Source organism: Pipistrellus hanaki, assembly GCF_964339955.1.
Source record: "Pipistrellus hanaki genome assembly, chromosome: 13".
NCBI lineage: Eukaryota > Metazoa > Chordata > Mammalia > Chiroptera > Vespertilionidae > Pipistrellus > Pipistrellus hanaki.
In genome coordinates this window covers 48460273-48480607 of record NC_140515.1, presented here as the reverse complement: position 1 = coordinate 48480607, position 20335 = coordinate 48460273, and the positions used below count along the sequence as shown (strand labels likewise).

At 38.9% G+C, this 20335-nt stretch overlaps 1 protein-coding gene across 1 annotated transcript in view; it reads right to left on the bottom strand.

Annotated features, from left to right (window-relative positions):
- The window catches only part of STT3B (STT3 oligosaccharyltransferase complex catalytic subunit B), a 63227-nt gene extending 43140 nt beyond the window's left edge, over nucleotides 1-20087 (bottom strand). Inside the window, exon 1 of the mRNA XM_084902486.1 lies at nucleotides 19312-20087. Coding sequence (XP_084758612.1) covers nucleotides 19312-19628 — 317 coding nt within the window. The 5' untranslated portion in view covers nucleotides 19629-20087. The remainder of the gene's footprint in view (nucleotides 1-19311) is intronic.
- Nucleotides 20088-20335: the final 248 nt, after the last annotated feature.

Genomic DNA, 20335 nt, shown 5'->3' with positions numbered 1-20335 from the left:
ACAACAACAAAGGAATGTGCAAGTATTTTTTCTCAGAAATTTTCCTTCATACTTTTAAAACTGTTTATAGGAACAAGGAATTTGATCTTTCAAAGAGCCAGTTCACTTTTATAAGGCAGAGATTATACATGACTCAAAAATTTATCTGACAGAAAGCAAAATCTCTTTTTCATGATAAGAAAAAAAGAATTCAAGACAGTTTAACTCTGTTGTTCCTATTGCCCATGACTGTAACATCTTCCAAGAGATAGTCTTCATTAGTAATCATCACCATAACCTATCAGTATTTTGATTTGAACAAATTACTTATGGATTTAAAGTTTAACAATTAGTTCTGCATCTCTTCCTGATTCCCATTATTGAATTTTTCTAATAACACAGGAATTACAAGTATGGTTGTTTTATCAATTTTAAAAGTAACATTTTACTCTATCCCATTTTCCTTACATCTTTAAGCAGTCTTGTTAATGACAAGTGAGAAAATTATTTTCATAAATGAAAAAATCAGAGACTTTTTTTTTTTTTTTCTATTTTAAGAAGACATTCTCCATCTCTCTCTGAAGGAAAAAAAATGCCAAAAATCCATAGGGGTGGGGTTGGGGATGGGGGAGGATCTGTAGCTCCTTTTGAACTTAACTTATTCAATTAATCTACCTAATAACAGAGTAACATGCTAATTGAATGTACCTTTGTGACACCCACCGACCAATCAGGAGTATGCAAATTAACCCAAAGATGGAGGATTAATTTGCATACACAGGTGCTGAGCAGCCATGGCAATGACGCAGGTGTTCCACACCACCCCAGCCACTCTGGGCAGCGTGGGAAGGCAGAAAGGTGGCTCCGGGCCGGAGTGGAAAGGCGGTTCCAGCCAGAATAGAGGCAGTGACAGCAGCCAGGGGAAGGAAGGCCCATTCTTGCACAAATCTTGATGCATCGGGCCACTAGTATATTATACTACCTAAAAGTAGAGTCTCACTCTAAGTAAACCAATGGAAGCTTACCTTCATTACACACTTCTAATACTTACTATTTCAATGAATTTCTTTTTCCCTTTACAAGAAAGAAAAAGTCTTTTCCTATTTCTACAAAAATATAGTAGTAAAAACTACAGTATGAGAAAACAAGGAAAAAACAACACATTCTTTTAAAAAGAATATTGGCTTTGTGGAAAAGATGTATTTTTCTAATTTCAGAGTTCTGTCCACATTGCTTCCTAAAGACCTCTAATGATAAGTGGCTTTATTAAAATAAGAAAATCTGTGTTAAGCTATATAAAAACTTGGTTCTTTTCTTGAGGGAGACCATCTGAAAACCAAAATTCCAAATGAGACACACCTCACCAAAGCCAAGCATCTCAAGCTCAATTAAGTAGAATCCATTTCCTTGATGCTGTTCGTTGGTTGGAGCCTCATAAAGGCTGCCAGCAGTTCTCTGCTACATGGACTTCTAATAGGGGTGTCGAACTCAATCAGAGAAGGGGCCAAAATCTAAAATCCAGCCTAAATCGCGGGCCGAATGGTTTACTGAACAGTCATAAACTGACAATGTCATAAACTGACAGCGGAGTGCAGTGATGACAGCGCGGTGCGGGCCACATTGCAAGGCCTGGCGGGCTGGATTTGGCCCGCGGGCCTTGTGTTTGACACATGTGAGATTCTACAACATTAGAGGCCCAATGCACAAAATTTGTGCACTCACGAGGTGGGGGTTGGGGGAGTGGAAGGGTGGGCAGGACCCTCAGCCCAGCCTGTGCCCTCTTGTAGTCCAGGAGCTCCTGGGGTTGTCTGACTGATGGCTAAGGTCCACTCCCTGTGGCAGTTGGACATCCTTAGCACGACTGTAATTCCCGCCACCGCCACTGCACCTGCCAGCTGTGAGCCCAGCTTCTGGCTAAGTGGCACTCCCACTCTGGGAACTCACTGACCACCAGGAGGCAGCTCCTGTATTGAGCATCTGCCCCCTGGTGGTCAGTGCACATCCATAGCAACCGGTCATTCCACTGCAGGTCAATTTGCACATTAGCCTTTTATTATATAGAATGGCTGCTTACTTCATAACTCCAGCAATGGGAGACTGCAAGTCCACTAGCAAGACAAAGTCTTATGTAATGGAACATAATTGTGGAAGCTACACCACACTACCCAGCATCTGTCCACTATTTTTCAAAGGTTATAAACAGGCTCTTTAGAAAATCATTCTGTGAAAAGATTTATATGGTCAATTATAACTGAGTTTGTTTGCAAAGTACAGTGTTGTAAGATTTTACAAAATTGGCTAGGTTAATTCACCTCATAAATGAGAAGGCAACTAATGTCATCAACAGAAATTACCAGTTATGGATGCCAATCTACACTAATAAAAGAGAAAGATGCAAATTGACTGTACCTTCACAACATCCACCAGCCAACCAGGAATATGTAAATTAACCCAACAAGATGGCAGATTACTTTGCATACACAGGCACCTAGCTGCCAGTGGCGGGACGCTTGTGTCGTTGCCACAGCAACAACGCAGAAGGTGGAAAGGTGGCTCAGGGCCGGAGCAAAGGCAGAAAGGCAGCTCAAGCCCGAGTGAAGGCGGTGCCAACAGCCAAGGGAAAGAAGTCCTATCCTTGTACGAATTTTCATGCATCACGCCTCTAGTTTAAGAACACTAAGAAATAGAATTCCACAAAGAGAAAATAAAAATAGAAATGAAAAGCACAAGGCTAGAAAATCAATAATTACATAAAGATTTTCTTCTGTTCATTCTTTTCTCCTTTACCCCTGGCACTAGGTACTCAGACTACACAAGATGCCAGATCTACCGAAGTTTCATTAGCTGGCACAAAATTCAGCACTAATGGAAAATTAAAACAACAGTATAAGAAAGGTACAAAGCAGCTAACACCACAAGCTAAAGTTGACATTTCAAACTACCTTTTATTATTCCTGCCATCTAGTGGCAGGATAAAAAACAAAAACATGCCAGATTGACATGTTAATTAAATAAATACACCAGGCAGAAAAAAAGAACAGTTTAGTAAGATTACTAAACTAACAATCTAAATCCAGTCCTGCCATGTGATACATATGAACACTCTCTAGGTAATCAGAAAACACAAAGCTAACTTTATTACTTCAACTATAGAAACTCATGTGAGGATATATTCAAATCTAGTATGATTACAAAAATTGATATCAGTGTTTAAATAACTGCCAAACAGTAAAATTTCAAAGGATTTGAAGTCATTTTACTGTTTTACATAGGTCAATTCTAAAGTTTGAAAAGATCCACAAATATAGACTAACCATTGTCATACCACCAAGTCACCACTACTCATTTTTGTACAAGCAGTTCCAACTGGATGTTAAGCTCCATACTCTTACAATTCATGGATAGGTCATTCTGATTCAAGATCTTTCATAAGCAGAGAGCAGGCTGTATGTATCAGACTAATAAACTACCCGTTTACAGTCTACTTCAGAGCAACACATGAAAAAACAAGGGTTATTATTCAAAAGCTGAAAACATCCTGCAGACCTCTTGAGCTTTTCTATACCCTCCCATTTAAGGTAAGGTGAATTAGAAATCAAATGATATTAAGTTCATTAAGAACACACAGAGAAAAACTTATTCCAAATACATATTAAATGAAAACCAGATCCCTATTTTTTGCCTTGACCGGCAGTGACACCTATCAATTTCCATAAATACCATTTGAAAAAGAGGGCCTCTCCTGTTTTATAAAGGACACTTAAACTAATTGGGAAAAAAAAAAAAAAAAAAAAAGGGTGAGAAGCTGGCACCAAAATAAGGTTTGTGTAAGTGTCCTAGTGCCACTTAAAAAAAATATTCTAGGACCACATATAAAATAATGTATTTGATAAATTAAAACTACCGTGTTTCCCCGAAAATAAGACATCCTCCAAAAATAAGACCTAGCGCATGGAAAGATAAGACACCCCCTGAAAATAAGACCTAGTGCAACTTTGGGAGAAAAAAAATTGTAAGACACTGTCTTATTTTCGGGGAAACAGGTACTTGCTCCACTACAGATTTAAATCTAGAGAGACCTGCATGTATTTTTTCTCTCTACAGAGCACATGCATGTGTAATACACATTTAAGTCAGGCACACACTCATGTATTACAGAAACAAAATCTCCAATAAATGTTACATGTAAACATGTTATATTTACATTTATGTATTATTATCTAATTTACTGGCATTATATAATAACTGGTGGCCCGGTGCACAAAATTTGTGCATGGGGGAGTGGGGTGTCCCTCAGCCCACTCTGCATCCTCTCCAATCTGGGACCTCTCGAAGGATGTCCTACTGCTGGTTTACAGGGATCGGGCTTAAACCGGCAGTCGGACATCCCTCTCATAATCTGGTACTGCTGGCTGCTAACTGCTCACTTGCCTGCCTGCCTGATTGCTCCTAACCACTCTGCCTGCTGGCCTACTCGCCCCAAATGAACTCCCGTCAGCCTGATGACACCCAACTGCCCACAGTGCCAGCGTGCTTGCCCCCAACTGTTCCTGCTGCCGGCCCTCTAAATTATTCAGTTGGAACAGTTCATCAGGATCTGCCAATACATTTCAAACATTTATGTTTTGGTAATCAGACTAGTTTTACTACCACTTCTCCACTTTTAAGGTATAATAAATTTCAGAAGAGAGTGGAAAGAAATTGGCTAGTTTTTTTTACGGACCCTACTACCACCATGCTTTATAGTAGAAATTAAGAGTCTTATGACTTATAGTTAAAATCCTAGCTAATAAAAGGGTAATATGCAAATTAACCGTCACTCTGTCACAAAGATGGTGGCACCCATAGCCACAAGATGGCATTGCCCAGTCCCCTCAGCCCTGCCAGCCCCGTTGCTGGAGTCCACAGACACGTGTGTGTGTGTGTGTGTGTGTGTGTGTGGTGGGGTTGAGTGGCGCGCAGCAGGTGAGTGGTGCAGCTGGATCCGCCCTTAGGCAACAGGGAATGGTGGCTTCATTCCATGGTGGTGTGAAGTCCCGAGGCCTGGCAGACAGAAAGAGGACAGTGGGTCATGGAAGCTTTGTTGCAGCAGTAGCGGCGAAGCAGCCAGGCCCTGCAGAGAGCAGAGAACCACGGGGAGTGGGCCTAAGCTGTCAGTAGGACATCCCCTGATTGGAGACGTTGCAGGTTGGGCTGAGGAGACTCCACCCCCAATGCACAAATTTCGTGCACCGGGCCTCTAGTAGTTTTATAAAATTATAATAGAAGCCAGAGAGACTCACAATTAATACTCAAATATTTGCCTTAGGTATTTTAAAAAGAACAGTGTAGGCATGCAGCTGAATTAAAACTGAAAATGCCACAGAGAAATTGTTAGTTCCACAATGCAGGCCATTCAAAAAATGTACATTTTGCCTGAACAAATATAAAATATGCAGAAATAAACTTGTAGACTCTTCTTCCCAACCCTCAAATTTAGGAAGATCGTTTTGTGTATATAAGTATAGTTTCTGATCATTACATTTTGTATGTTGAAGACAGACATCTCAGTACATCTCTTCAGTATAGATAGAATTGTTGCTTCAGGCAGCATGATAGGGAAAGCAGGAAAGACTAGAAAGAACTTGAAGCTGAACTTTAAACTCACTGTGGGCAAGTCATTTGACAACATCTGGCCTGAGTCGCCTCATAACAAGTCACACTTTATCTCAAACATTATAATTGACCATAAATGAATAAAAATTGCTTATAAAGCTGTCTAAGTCTCAATCCTTTGGAGGGTGAGGGGTGTAACAAGTAGGCTGATGCAAGCATCATGCTATTTCATAACTGTACATGTTTACACATCCTATTCTTTATACCAAAAAATATCAAACGAGGCTGACTTCAAAGCCTATTCTCTCAATGTACTAAGCAGCGCTTCTCTCATTTGTAAAATGGGAGTAATAAAATATCTACCTCTTAAGACTGCTTAAGGACCAATAAAGCACAAAATCCATTAAGATTTGCAAAAATTTACCCCAGACTTAGTCTCTCCTCGCTCAAAAAATCAGAAACAACCCAATAAGAACACTAACCAAAGAAATGAAAAGGTATTTCACAAAAGAGGAAATAAAAATGACAAACATACTGTGGTTGCTGGTTTTTAAAGAATGGCCCAAAACAATTAATTATGCCTCTACCTGTATATGCATCTTCTCCTTTGACTGAGATAGGACTGAGTCTATATTGAACAGTAAAACATAGTGTAAATGATCCTGATGATTCTAGGCCTTAACTGGTCTGGCAGTTTCCTCTCTCTTGGAATGCTCTTTCTTAGAACACAGCCATCCTGCTGTGAAGCAGCCCAAGTATCCACAAGGAGTCAAAAGCCACAGCTGAGCTCCCAATCAAGATTCCAGATTACTCTGAACTGTAACATTTCAGTCATTCCAGCCCCAGCTGAGTGTAGATGACTGCAATCATCCCAGCACCACAGCTGACACCATGAAGCAGAAGAACCTCTCACTGAATCCATTGAATTGTGAAGAAAATATTGTTTTGTCACTAAATTTTGGGGTGATGGACTTTACTTTTATAAATAATTAAAACATATTATGACAAAATTTCCAAGTATATACCCTAGGTAGCATGCATACAGTTGCATCATAGTAGCATTTTTAAAAACAGGAAGCCCAAGTGTCCAACAACTCCCAAATGTATAAATGCAAATCAAAAATTACATAGAAGATATTACTGTTTTTTTAAAGCTCCAAAGCAAAACTTAGCAATATGTTCTCTAGAGATACATGAGACATGAGTTTTGTTTTTGTTTTTATAATATGGCAAAGGGAATGTTAAACAAAACTCAGGACAGTGGTTTCCTGGTGCCAAGAAGAAAACCAAGATGATAGGTTAGAGAAGGAACTTAAATAGATGCAAAATTAGTAATGTTTCAGTTCTATAGTTGGGTAGGGTTTCTCAGGTGTTCTATCATTGTGTTCATAGTTACATATATGGGTATTTATGTTCTTATATACAAGTAGGATTTTCAATATAGCTTGACTTATAAAAGTTAATATAACTTTATATTATGTTGCAATTTACACCCAACAGTTACAACTATTTACTACACTTTTAGAAGTTCAGAATTTTTAACTTTACTAGAAAAAAAAAAAAATCTTTTCTTTAATTTTAAATGCTGCTTATATTAGACACTAAAGGTGTTAAACTATTATATAACAACCAAAATTAAAGAGATTTCCCTTTCTAATGAAGTGACTGACTCATTTTAACAATCTTCAAAAAATATATCTTAAAAATGGTATTAGTTCGGTGGGGCTGGAGTGGTTCCATTTATTGAGGGTCGTCCTGTACACCTAAAGGTTTCAGGTTCAATCCCCAGTAGAGGCACATAGGAAAGGCAACAATGAGTGTTTCTCTCACATCAATGTTTCTCTCTCTCCCTACCTCTAAGTATGTCCTCGGGTGAGGCTTAAAAAAAAGCTATTAGTTGCTCTTCAAGTTCATTTTTCTACTTTGAAAAAATACCTTTACACAATCTTAAGATTAGATTTATTTCATCAACCACATTTTTTTTTATATCTTATTCCTTCAAATGCCAAAAAGTTGGTTAGCATATTAAAATAAGTTTCCTTTAGCTAAGGTCTAGAATAAAAATAATTTTAGTATTGAAATTAAACTCCCATGAATCAAATGTTAAAATTTTTAAATTATGAACATATGCAATGTTATGATTCTCAATATATTCAATAAACCCTGCCAGCTACAGGTTTTTTTAAAGGCACATTGATAAAGATTTTGTTTTTAAAACACACATTTTTAAGCGAAACATCTAACACTGATCATTACAGCATATCAGGTTTAGGACTCATAGGAATACTGTTATTACTGGGAATAATAGTATAATTAAAGAGCTGACCATAAAGTCATTTTGTCAAGAGTTCAATCCATAATAAAAGAAGATAAAGACTATGTCTTGGCTTATTTAACTCTCAAGATCTAAAATATTCAATGACCCCTCCACCCCCAGTAATTGACACAAAGATACTTCCATTGCAGAAACACTTTAATGGAGACAAGAAACTTTTTCCGTAATGAATATTTTTGTTTCGTATACTTTAATTTCTTATGAGCAAGTTTAATTGAGATCAAAGCTGTGGTGCCTTCCTTAAGAGTTACTTAATTTCCATGTTAATTACCTGTATTCATAAAGTTAAGTCAAGAGCCAAGAAACCAAGTGGATCATTAATCTAACCCCATCCACTCATCACTAGCATGACTTTAGTATAGTCCAATGCCTGTATATACAATGATGATATCTATTCTTACTCTTCCTCCACATCAAGATAGATTTACTCAAGTTCAAACAAAATGCCAGTTTGGAAATTTTACTTCTACTGCTGACATTTGTCTTATTTTGTCTATTTCAAAAGTTAATAGCACTGAAACTTTTACCACTCATGTTTTTTTAGATATTAACTAGTCTGTCTTTTCTTATTCAGTGTTCAACTAGTGAGTTAAAACTTGAGACAAAACTCCCTCAGAGTTCATTGTACTTGGGAGAAATACTAATGCAACAAAATATCTCCCTTTATTAAGGTTCTTCCTAAATTATCCAGCCAATCAACCATCTCCCAATTGCTGATGGTAATCAATGACACAAATTACTTCTGTAATCATCATCAATTATTTCCTTCTATAAAATTAAAGACACCTTAATTGAAAGAGATTATGCTGTTCACTATTAACCAATCCCTGTGTGTGTGTGTGTGTGTGGGGGGGGGGGGGGGGGGTGCGCGCGTAAGTGAGTGGGGGAGGGATTCACACCACCAAGCATTTCTCTGACACCAGCTGAGTGTTCTACAATTCAACTCAATTCTGACACTATCTATCTAAAGATAATATCAGATCCCACAGGTTAAGAGCTCAGTCCTATAAGACTGACACCCACCCACACCAACTTGCTAAAATGGCTATTAGAACTCAGAAAAACACTTTACTTACTAGATCACCCATCTACACTAATAAAATCTCTAAACTAATAAAGGAGTTAAATGCAAATTGACCATACCTTCGTGACGCCCACCAGCCATTCAGGAATGAGTATGTAAATTAACCGGACAAAGATGGAGGATTAATTTGCATAGGCAGGTGCAGAGCAGCTGGGCTGGACATTTGTGTCGTCACCATGGCAACAACGCTGCGTTCAGCACCATCTCAGTGGCCCAGGGCCTCTGTGCAGCATGGGAAGGCAGAAAGGCAGCTCCAGGCTGGAGCAAGAAGGTGGCTCCAGCCAGAGCGGTGCCAGCAGCCAGGAGAAGGCCCATTCTTGCACAAATCCTCATGCATCGGGCCTCTGGTTTATCATAAAAGCACAGAACTCAGAACTAGGCAGAAGAGATGCATAGGACAAGGTATCTGGGAAAGGGTGTAAGGATTCAATGCCCTCTCCGAGCACTCCCACACAAATCTCCACATGTTCACCAACCTGGAAGCTCTCTGAACTCCGAACTTTGGGGTTTTTGTAGAGGCTCCATTACACAGGCATGACTGATTACATTATTGACCACAGGTGATTCAACTCCCAGTCCCACTGCCCTCCCAGAAGGCCTGGGGGTGAAGCTTACAGTTCCAACCCTCTAATATCAAGGCTGGTTCCTCTGGCAACCATCCCCCATCCTTAGATTACCTAGGGGCTTTCCAAAAGTCACCTCACTAACATTCCAAAAGACACCCCTCCCCCCATTTAGAAAATGATACGAGTTTTAAGAGCTCTGTACCAGAAACAGGGATGAAGATCAAACAACTACACACATAATTTTACTGACATCCATCACTGTCAAATCCAAGGTTAATCAAAGTATTACACAATAAAGAATGCCTCTACTATCATCACCAACAAAAACAAAGTGTGGTTATCATTAAGGATAAGTGTTAATATAAAATGAACATTCACTCTGTTCCCAATACAGTGTAGGTATAAATATATTCTAGTAAGATTAGGAAAGGTCTTCTGTTAGGCTACCTGTAATGAGAACAGTAAGTTATTAATATTATTATCATTAGAGGGAGAAATAAGCACCATTTCACCATAATATCATCTTACTCATTTAAGTCAAAGAACAAGTAACAAAATCTCTTCTTCAAAATGGCTGTAAGCCTAATAATTGTTAAGTGAACAGTTCTGAACAAAATTTAAATTAAGTAAATTTGCTTTACTAGTAATATATTGGGATTAATAAAACATGTACTTATACATCCCAAATATAAGACAGCTAAGCTATACTAGATTGCTATTTCTGAAAGAAATATGTCTGACATGTTTTCTAACAGTTGATACATTTTAGAAAAGAATCTCCACTTCCTTGGGGAATTCATATAAGAAGAATACCAGGGGGATTAAAATAACTTAAATCATTATATTGAACCATTATCCAAAATAGAGCCTAATTCAAAGCTGACATATACTAGTATTGCATAGGATTTGGGGGAGAATGGGTAATAAGTATGTATACCTTTCTTGTGGTACTTTGTTTAAATTCTAAGTTTGAATACTGACTGACAAAATTTAAAGTTTGAAGATAGGCAGTTCTAGTTAAATTATCCATTTAAGTAGCATGGATTCCATACTAATGCACATCAAGAAAAAAAAACACACAACATTGAATTGGACCAAAATCATCCTGACCAATAAACAGAAATGCATTAGAGAGCATTCAAGTTTATCTTAAGAACTATTTTCTAATATTTAAAAAGCTTATAAGCTGGAATCACATTTCATATACTTAATCACTTCCTAACACACAGTGCCAAATTTGAACAACCAACAGATTTCAAATTTTTAAAAAAAAAAATATACTTTATTGATTTTTTTACAGAGAAGAAGGGAGAGAGATAGAGAGCTAGAAACGTCATGAGAGAGAACAGCTGCCTCCTGCACACCCACCACCAGGGATGTGCCCGCAACCAAGGTAAATGCCCTTGACCGGAATCGAACCAGGGACCTTTCAATCCGCAGACCGATGCTCTACCACTGAGCCAAACCGGTTTCGGCAAGTTTCAAATTCTTATATAAAGATCCACGACCTTTGCTTTTAACCTTTCTTTGAATAAAACTTAGTATTCCCCCAAAGACTATTTCTGAAAGGATCTTATACCTTTCCTATTTTTCCTAAAGACCAAAAATAATTAAATCAATAAAGAAAACAAAGATTTTGGGGGAAAATAAAAATGGCAGCCACGGAAAATTGAAAGAAAACAACATGAAAAACAATGTAACAAATACAAGCTATTCATGATCCCATGAGAGCTACACAATAAAATTACACACAATCCAGGATAAAAAATCCCCAACAAGAATATAAGTACATTTAACAGTCCATTCTTAGGGTTCTCCTAAATTCTTTCAGTTTACATCCCCCTTCCAACATTTTCTTTCTTTCTCTTCCAAGAACTAACTTCAACCACTCCTTTCTCTATGTAAATTTTAGTATACTTTAAATTGAACAACAGTTGGCAAAAACCACAGTTTAGGATCTGTAATATAAATATTAGTTTAAATACTAATAATTTTGCATTTATCTGGTTATTTTATTATCTTTTGTCTCTTTAAAGACAGTGATGTCTCCTCCCCCCCACTTGATTTTCCTTGTAGTCTCAGTGTCAACTGTAAGATTGAATTTGTGTGGCCAGTTAGTCAAGATTATCTGGAGACAAGCTGCTGACTCCAGATCAAGAGTTCAATCATGAAGTAATTTTTGAGCTCCAGCGAAGAGATGAAATGCCTTCCCTTTTTTAAATACTTTCTGCTGCAAAAGAGCATGAAAACTCAAATGGGTAAGAAACCTGGTTAATCAAATTATTACTAAACTTTATTTCCTACACACTTTCAAAACCACCCTTTGATCAATGAAGAAAACATTTAAAGCAATGCTAAAAAAAAAAAAAAAAAAGAAGCCCCAAGTATATTTATCTAGCTTTAAAATAGGCAACAATAAGGAATTATACCAACTATGAGGAAAAAAAGGATGAAATTACTATAAAAGGGGAGTTGGGGACAAGAAACACACACCAAGGATTCTGGGGTGCTGGCAACATTCTATTTCTTAATCTGGTGTTTATTTTACAACTGGTCACACACTACACTGTAAATTAGGTTTATACATGTTTCAGAATGTGTTATTTCACCATGAAAGAAAACAAATTTGAAGACTGAAACTGAACACCTTTGTAGAACACAGTCTTTGTATATGTAAATAAACATTTAAGACATTTTCAAAGAATATTTCAAAACTACAAGAGTGTTATCTTCCAATAATTCTGTACTTCATTGTTTCTCATGTGGATTACACAATATAGCATATTTTAATAATTAAACCTTCTTAAATAGGGTATATTGCACTTTACAGTGTTTACTGTTTTAAGAACAGGCATGAAGTGCTAAGAGTAGATCTTAAAAGTTCTCACACAAAAAATCTGTAACTATGTATGGTGATGAATGTTAACTAGACTTATTGTGATGATCATTTTGAAATATACACAAACATTGAAATCATTATGTCATACCTGAAACTAAATTATGTTATATGTTTAAAAAGAAAAGGCATCTAGTAAACATGGCAATCAAAAGTGAGTTCCCAGTCATAATTCTTTTCACCAACTCTATTCCACTCATTTGGCCAGGAACAAACAATAATTTAAGCTGTGTACACTCTGAAATTTTAGAAATTAATTATAAATTACTACATTTTAATTTTTTAACAGTATGGAATACAATATATACTGCAATATTATCTACCTGCGGGGAGAAAGAGAGGGATCCAATAATTTAAGTTTAAAAACCAAATTCAGCCCAGCCGGTGGGCGTGGCTCAGTGGATGAGCATCCACCTATGAACCAGAAGGTGAGGGTTCAATTCCCAATCAAGGCACATGCCTGGGTTGTGGCTTTGGTTCCTGAGGGTGTGCAAGAGGCAGTTGATCAAAGATTCTCATCACTGATGTTTCTATCTTTTCCCCCCTCCCCTTTCCTTTCTGAAATCAATAAAAATACATTAAAAGAAAAACACACAAATTCATTTGTAAATTGGAGGAATTGCTAGATATCCCTAAAGAAAAGAAATGGTACTGTGAAGAAAAATATTTAACTACCTGAGAATAGCTAATAAACCTGGAAGGCATGAATTAAAAGGAAACCTCAAAAGAAACATTATCAACAAATCATTAACACTTTATTAATACAAACATAAAATTTCTTTGTTTTCATGCAAAATTTATTTCCCTTTGGATAAAAATGAAGAAAAAAAGTTAAAAAAAATAAAGTTTGAGAAAAAATATTGAAACTATTAACTTATGGAAGTTACAGGTAACTGATGCACAGAATTTTTAAAATCACTAATTCTAAAAGAAGTGAAACTTCACACAAAAGCGGTTTCCATAGCTAAACTTGAATTGCCAACAGTTCCAATATTGTGGTATAAACTAACTTCCCCTCATCTTCTGAAATAAATTTCAAACAACTTCTCAAAAAACTCCCTCAATGCAAAAACAGGTGCAAAGACAACAGAAAAGAATCTAGCCAAGCTACAACTGTCCCACCTTAGAAAAAGTACTTCGCCCCTCTCTTAGCTTCTTTGTCGGGGAAACAAGACAAGCCAATGTGGAGATACTCTGAAAGTCCTTTAGGCTACAGAATTCTGGGTCTACTCTGAAATGTAAGCTTCCAACTCTTACCTGGAATGGCTTGGTATTTCCAATCTCATTAATATGAATCTCTTACAAACAAAAATCTAAATGAAAACAACATCCACTTGGATTCAATTACCTTTTCTTCTCATTCAGCTATTGTCTTAAAATTCCCATCTCTGAAAATTTCCTAATCATCAAGCCATCATCAACTCTTCTCTCTCTACATCAAAACAGAGTAATTTAGCCATCAACCAACTAGTGAGTTCAGCTAAAGCACAGATTGTGCCCCAGGTATTTTGATAGGCCAATATGTTAAGACTTAAATCAGGGCAGCTGATTAAAAAACAAATTATGTGGAGGAGACTTTCATTTAAAGCTGGCCTAGGAACAGAGTATGCAAAAAAAAAAAAAAAAAAAAAAAAAAAAAAGGGAGGGGGCGGAAAACGACGATGACATTTTGGAGATAGGCAGACCTGTATTATTTAATCCTTGTGGGGAATACTAAAGTGAAGTGTCTTTTGTTTATAGAAATGAAAGATGCTACTTAATCTCCTCAATTCTGAGATCTCAAATCAAGTTGGAAGACACTAAAAATGGAGTGTTTACTACCATTTAAACCATATATTAAAGTTATCCTACAACACTAAGTTCTACAGAAAGAAAAGAAAAATGGTCACAGATGATATGGTCAACTTAATTAGGGTACCAGTCACAATTCATTAGAAATTCACTTATTTAAAAATAGTACAAACTTGACCAACATAAAGGCATTCACCAACATATACAGGTTATATTCCAAATATGTTTAGCTGTCTTTTATTTTAAACAATGAAAGTATTTTTCCAAAGAGATAATATTCCAAATAGTTGTTAGGTTTCCTAGTGAGTCTACCAGTTAGTTAACCAATATCTACCTAAAATATAGGAGCCTTTTCTTACCCTTACCCTTACTCTTATTTAACCAGCCTCCCCTAACCCCCAATTCTACAATATTGCCACTTTCTAAATAAATTTTTAACTCCCTGGAAATTATACATGATTAGAAGTAAATAAAGTGAGGACACAGAAAGAAACCTTTCAGAAAAAAGTGGCTTAAAAACAAAAAATATCTACCAGAATCAGCAAAGTTATTTAACACACATGAGCTAATGTACTGACTAATGATGTACTCAAGTAAGTTACTAACCAAAACCCAGAATAACTGAATCTTATTCTAATCTGCATCCAATTGAGAATCATACAGAAAGAATATTTATGCTAATTATGTTCAAGTACTACAGAAATAAATACTTCCAAAAATGAGATGCTCTTTATCGTGGAGTTGGGAAACATAACATTCTTTTATTATAATGGCCAGCACATGATCTGTACCTGCTTTTAAAGCAGTAATGGACAGATAGAAAGATGATAAAGTAAAATACTCACTGTAGAATATCTAGCTGTTGAGTATGAATGTTCACTATAAAACTCTTTCATCTTTTCTGTCATAATCCAAAGCACTCAAAACTTACAGAGAGCATAAAAACCAGAGGCAGGTTAAGTAGATATAGGAGAGTAAATTTTCCCATATTCATAACTGGGTTAGAGCCTAAAATGTAAATCTTCATTCTGAGTTTCTAATGCTTGGTCTATAATGTTGTCTTTATGCAAACTACATATGGCAGGCAGTAAGGGGCATTCAGTCCTACCCAAGTTAGCTCTTAAGAAAACCCTAAAGGGAAAGAAAAAATTCTAGTCTTTGCTTACAGATCCTAACTATCCCAAAACCTATCATATGCCTCATGAAACCCAATGATTACTACCTATAGGAGCCCCACACTTGACCCAAATGGGAGCAGGTCCAATTCCATCATCCAATCCAGCATCTCAAGACACCCCCTTGCATTTCTTCCCTAAATGTTCTTGTAACTTAAAATGGTCTCAAGAGCTCAAGAGTAGAAAAAAGTGCAGCTGAACTGCAGTTGCTAATAATTCCACACTTTTTAAGATTTAGGGACATTTTGTTCTAAAACTGTTTTTATTACCCATTTTGTCTTCTTCAGAACTGAGGTCAATAGCCTCTTTTTGTCATCTGCAAAATGAAGAAAAACATGGAGATCTCAAAGCACACGAAGTATCCCCCAAACTTACAAATAGCTTATGTTCTAAAAGTTTATCACTCCTTTTAAAACATGTTTTGTACTAATATACCATAGTATCTATGAAGCATTACATTCCAAGTTTCAACTCTACTCTGCAGTTTTCTGCCCTGCAAAAAAGTCATCTGGTGTCCTTTTACAGCTAACTGGGGCCCAAACTCAAAGCTCAGAGAATTCTCTCTACAGCTCTAGGGAGAATCCACTATAACCCTTGGGCAGACAGGAAAAAGGGCAGCTCTCCTTACATAGGGTGACTTTACGTTGCTTTTGTGGGGAAAGCTACCCTAATTTACCAAGATACAAGTTATGGAAAACATACTTGGTTAATATAATATGAAAGTATAATAATTACAACAAAAATAAGTAGAAACTACATTTGCTCCAGATAAAAATAAGATGAAATAATATCTGGTGCTGTTAAACTAGTTGGTCAACCAAATGATTGGCAAGTGGAGAGAACATTTTCAAGCTGCTTCCTCATGTCTGATCAACTCAACTGATAAGGGAGGAAATTACTGAAGTGAAGTAACAAGAAAATCATTACCAAAAACGTTGTTAAGTTCTAAAAATGTGCATTGTACTTTAAAATTCAATAAATAGATAATATTCAACATCATATACCACCCCTTATAATCGGTAAGATTTATAAACAAAACCATGACAATCAAAAAAAAAAAGTATAGCTTTGACAATGAGTAACCTTCAACAGCTAACTAGAGTCTTACACAAGAACAGTAAAATTTATAGAAACAACAATCAGAGAAAGTAAACTTTTCACTAAAAATACTTCAGAAATGAAGCCAGGAACAGAGACATGGAAAAAGGGACCAGGGAAGGCCAGAATAAACTGCTTTGTAGATACAGAACTTGAGAAAAAACATTTAAAAATTATTAAAGGTTCATGTCCATTGCTAAATGTTAAATGGTAATCTGAGAGACTACCAAGCTAATATATAACCCTAAGATATTAGTCGATCAAAGTATTGGTACCATTAGTAGTAGCTTTGAAGGACAACTGCTTTAAAAATCTGAAGTAACTGCCTCTTTAAAGTTTTCAAACAATATAAGAATGAGAATCCTAACAATTGGAAATCTTTAAAAGATCTGAAGAGTAAGCAAACAGGTTTTCTTTTTGTCTTAAACCTTATGCTTTCATTAAAGTCACCTGAATTATACTTAAGACATTAGGTTTATCTGTCCCCAATTAGGAATAGAAACAATTTATAACAAAGGGATATTAACTACGAATCAGAATTCTCTAACATTATAAACATTTAATCAGAAATATAAGGAAATACAAATGCTGAAACTATCAATAAACAGAACACCTAAAGTAGATCTCTAAGACTGAAGAGGTGTGTATACTTTTAAATTCGTGTATGTGTTATAGAATTCAGATGTTAAACATTTAGCTAAAGAATGTTTATGGAAAAAAAAGTTTCTGAAATGTGTTTTATACAAAGGAAAATATAAGTTAAACAAATGTTATTGTGGATAAAAAAGGGTTATGATCTTCAAGTATTTTCTAGAAACCAGAAAAATTTTTTTTGCCATACTTAAAAATGTACATACATATATAATATATATATAAATAATCTGTGAAGCAACCCATTAAGATTTTCCATGATTACAATACTCAATTTCATTAGTAATCTTTGGATAACTTGATGCAGACTTCTAATCTTCAAAACCATTTCATCGTTCAGCAGTGAATTTTTTTCTACAACCCTTAATTTTAGCCTCATTATTACTACTGAACTATATTTGGCCTTCCAGTTTGTAAAAATGATACTCTGAAAACAATTTTTGTTACCAGTAATGTTGGGTCAGCCACGAACTTCAGTTGTAGTAATCTGAAGAAAACTTTCTCTTTTCACACTGTTCAGTACAATACTAGCAGTTTTCATTTTCTGGTCCCAATTTCATTTTTATCTAATTTGGTGTTTCAAAAGGAAGACTAAGAATACTGGGTCTAGCACAAAGCTTTACAATAATTTCCTTCCTTCTGTGGTTCCAGGAAACATAAGTTATTTTCTAACTCTGTAATAAATATATAATAAGGTCTCCACAGCTTGAAAACAAACAAACAAACAAAACAGTTATTTTCTAAAAGGTGTTAGGGAAAAAAACACAAAACTTCTAAAATGGAATTAAATTTTTCACCAAAGAATGTCAGTAATCAACTGTTATCCTAAACTGAGTTCTCCATAAGTGGGCCCCTCTGGTGTTCAATACATGATGTACTATCAATTTTTCTATCCATAACACAACTCCAATCACGGCACTTTGATATATGGGTAACTTACTCCACAAAACATTTATTAACTATGTATTTAGTAACTCTCAAGATTTTCTCTCTGCATTTCAAATGATAAATGTTCGAAAGTTTGGTTAGGTCTAGCAAGTTAAGATTCATCAAGGCTGATAGGTCAGAGAAATGAATTAAGTTAGGCTCAGGTTGAAAAAACAACAACTCAGGTTCGCAAGTTAGAAAATAAATTAAAGCAATCTTCTTCTAGATAAGTCACAGACTAGTAGAGTGACTAAATTAACTGATGCTCTTAATGGGGTAATTTTCTAAAGCATTCAGGTCAGCCGCGAGACCATGTGCAAGTCGGTAGTAATCTAGGGCTCCCTCTCCACCTTCCCGCGGAGACCAATAAAGGAACTAGCGCCATGCTCTGGGATATCGTGCACAACATACTGAGAGTGACAGTTCGGCTATAACAGAGGAACGATTTTGCTCTTTTAAAAAGCGACCCGATATAATTGGGGAACAGTGCGGGGCTGAGTGCACTTAAGGGCCTTGGGAAAAAACAAAACAAAACAAAAAAACACTCTTGAAAAAAATCTAATGTTAAATAAATAAGAGTCCCTAGCTTTCAGATCACTTTCAGGGATATTCTTTCTTTTCCTACAACACCTCGCTCACTCTTCTCCCCTTCTTGTATAATGAGAGAGAGAGAGAAACGGTAAAAGCATGAAGACAGCGAGGCTGAGCCGGCAGGGAGGGTTCCTGCACATCTGGACTCATCCCGAACCGCAACAGGGCAACCCCCGGGGCCGATCCCATCTCAAAAGCAGCAAACACGCGACCGCAAAAAAATAAATAAAAATTTTTAAAAAAATGAAAGAACGCGATAGCCACGGGAAGGGAAGGCAGGGGAGTCCGCCCGCCACCGGTCGGTCGGTCGGTCGGCCAGCCGGCCGGCTCCCGCCGTGGCCCGTCCGGATCCTGGGGACCCGAGCCCTAGGCTGCCAGGGGGCTTCGCTCACCCTTCCCCGGGGTGGTCACCCTGGCCCAGCCGGGGGCGGGGGGGGCGGGGGGGGTGTCTAGGTCCCGGTCCGGGACCCCAACGCCTGGCCAGGGGGAGGCTGCTCGGGGGAAACTTCGCCCGGAACTCGGGGACCCGCGCCCACCTCCGCCGGGGGAGGAGACGGGGCGGGGAGGGGGGGTCCCCGCCGGCCGCGGGCGGGCGGGCGGGGGAGGGGCGGCGGGGCACTCACCACGGGTCGAACTCGTGGATGATGCTTTCGAAGCGAATGACGGCGAAGAGGCGCGAGCTGAAGCCGGCCAGCCAGGCCAGGAAGAGGATGGTGAAGGAGAGCAGCGACTGCCAGCCGGCCGGCTGCGACAGCCCCCCGGACAGCCCCGCGGGGGCCGGCTTCGGCGGCGCCGCCACGCCGCCCGCCGCCTTGTGCGCGCACTGGGCCCCGGGCCCGTGGTGGCCGTGCCGGCTGTTGCCCAGGGCCATGAGGCCGCTCCACGAAGACGAGTTGAGGGACGACTTGTGCTTGCTCTCCGGGGCCGAGGGCTCCGCCATGTTGTGCCCCGGCGGCGGGTTCGCTACTCGCCGCCGCCGCCGCCGAAGCCGCCGCCGCCGCCGCCTGGTGCGAGGGGTGCTGGGCGGGGATCCGGAGGAGGAGGAAGAGGAGGAAGAATAAAAAGGAGGAGGAGGGAAGCGCCCCGCGCGCGCGCTCCCGCCCTCAGCGCCGCGAGGCCGGGAAACAGGGGGTGGAGGTGGAGGCGGCGGCGGAGAGTCTACGCCTCCGCAGCGGCCGCGACCGCCGCTCTCTCAACTCGGATGGCCCTAGCGCCCCACTAGCCATACGTGTCCCCGGGGCAGCTGCGGCAGCGGCGAGAGCCGACGGGACGAGGGCGCCAGAGGAGGAGCGGGAGCGGACGGAGGCAGCACCTCGAGCCGTAAGAGCAATGACATTCCTCCTCACACCCGCCGCCTGCCTGCCCCGCCGAGAGGAGCAGGAGGAGGAGGAGCGCCCCGGAGTCCGGGCGGAGCTCAACCAGCCCCTGGCCCCGCCCCCTGCCCAACAGGAACTGGCTTCTCCACCTGTCACAATGCGACAGGTCCGTTAGGGGGCGTGCCCAGAGCCGTGGAGCCTGCCAATAGGGGCGCGAGATGGGGGCGGGGCTTAGGCCAACCGTTTACTCCCTCCCCTTCCTCCCCCTACCCCTCCCCCTCCCGGCCTCGCGCGCATTCGCCCGGAGCGGCCGTGCGGGGAGGTTAGGGTT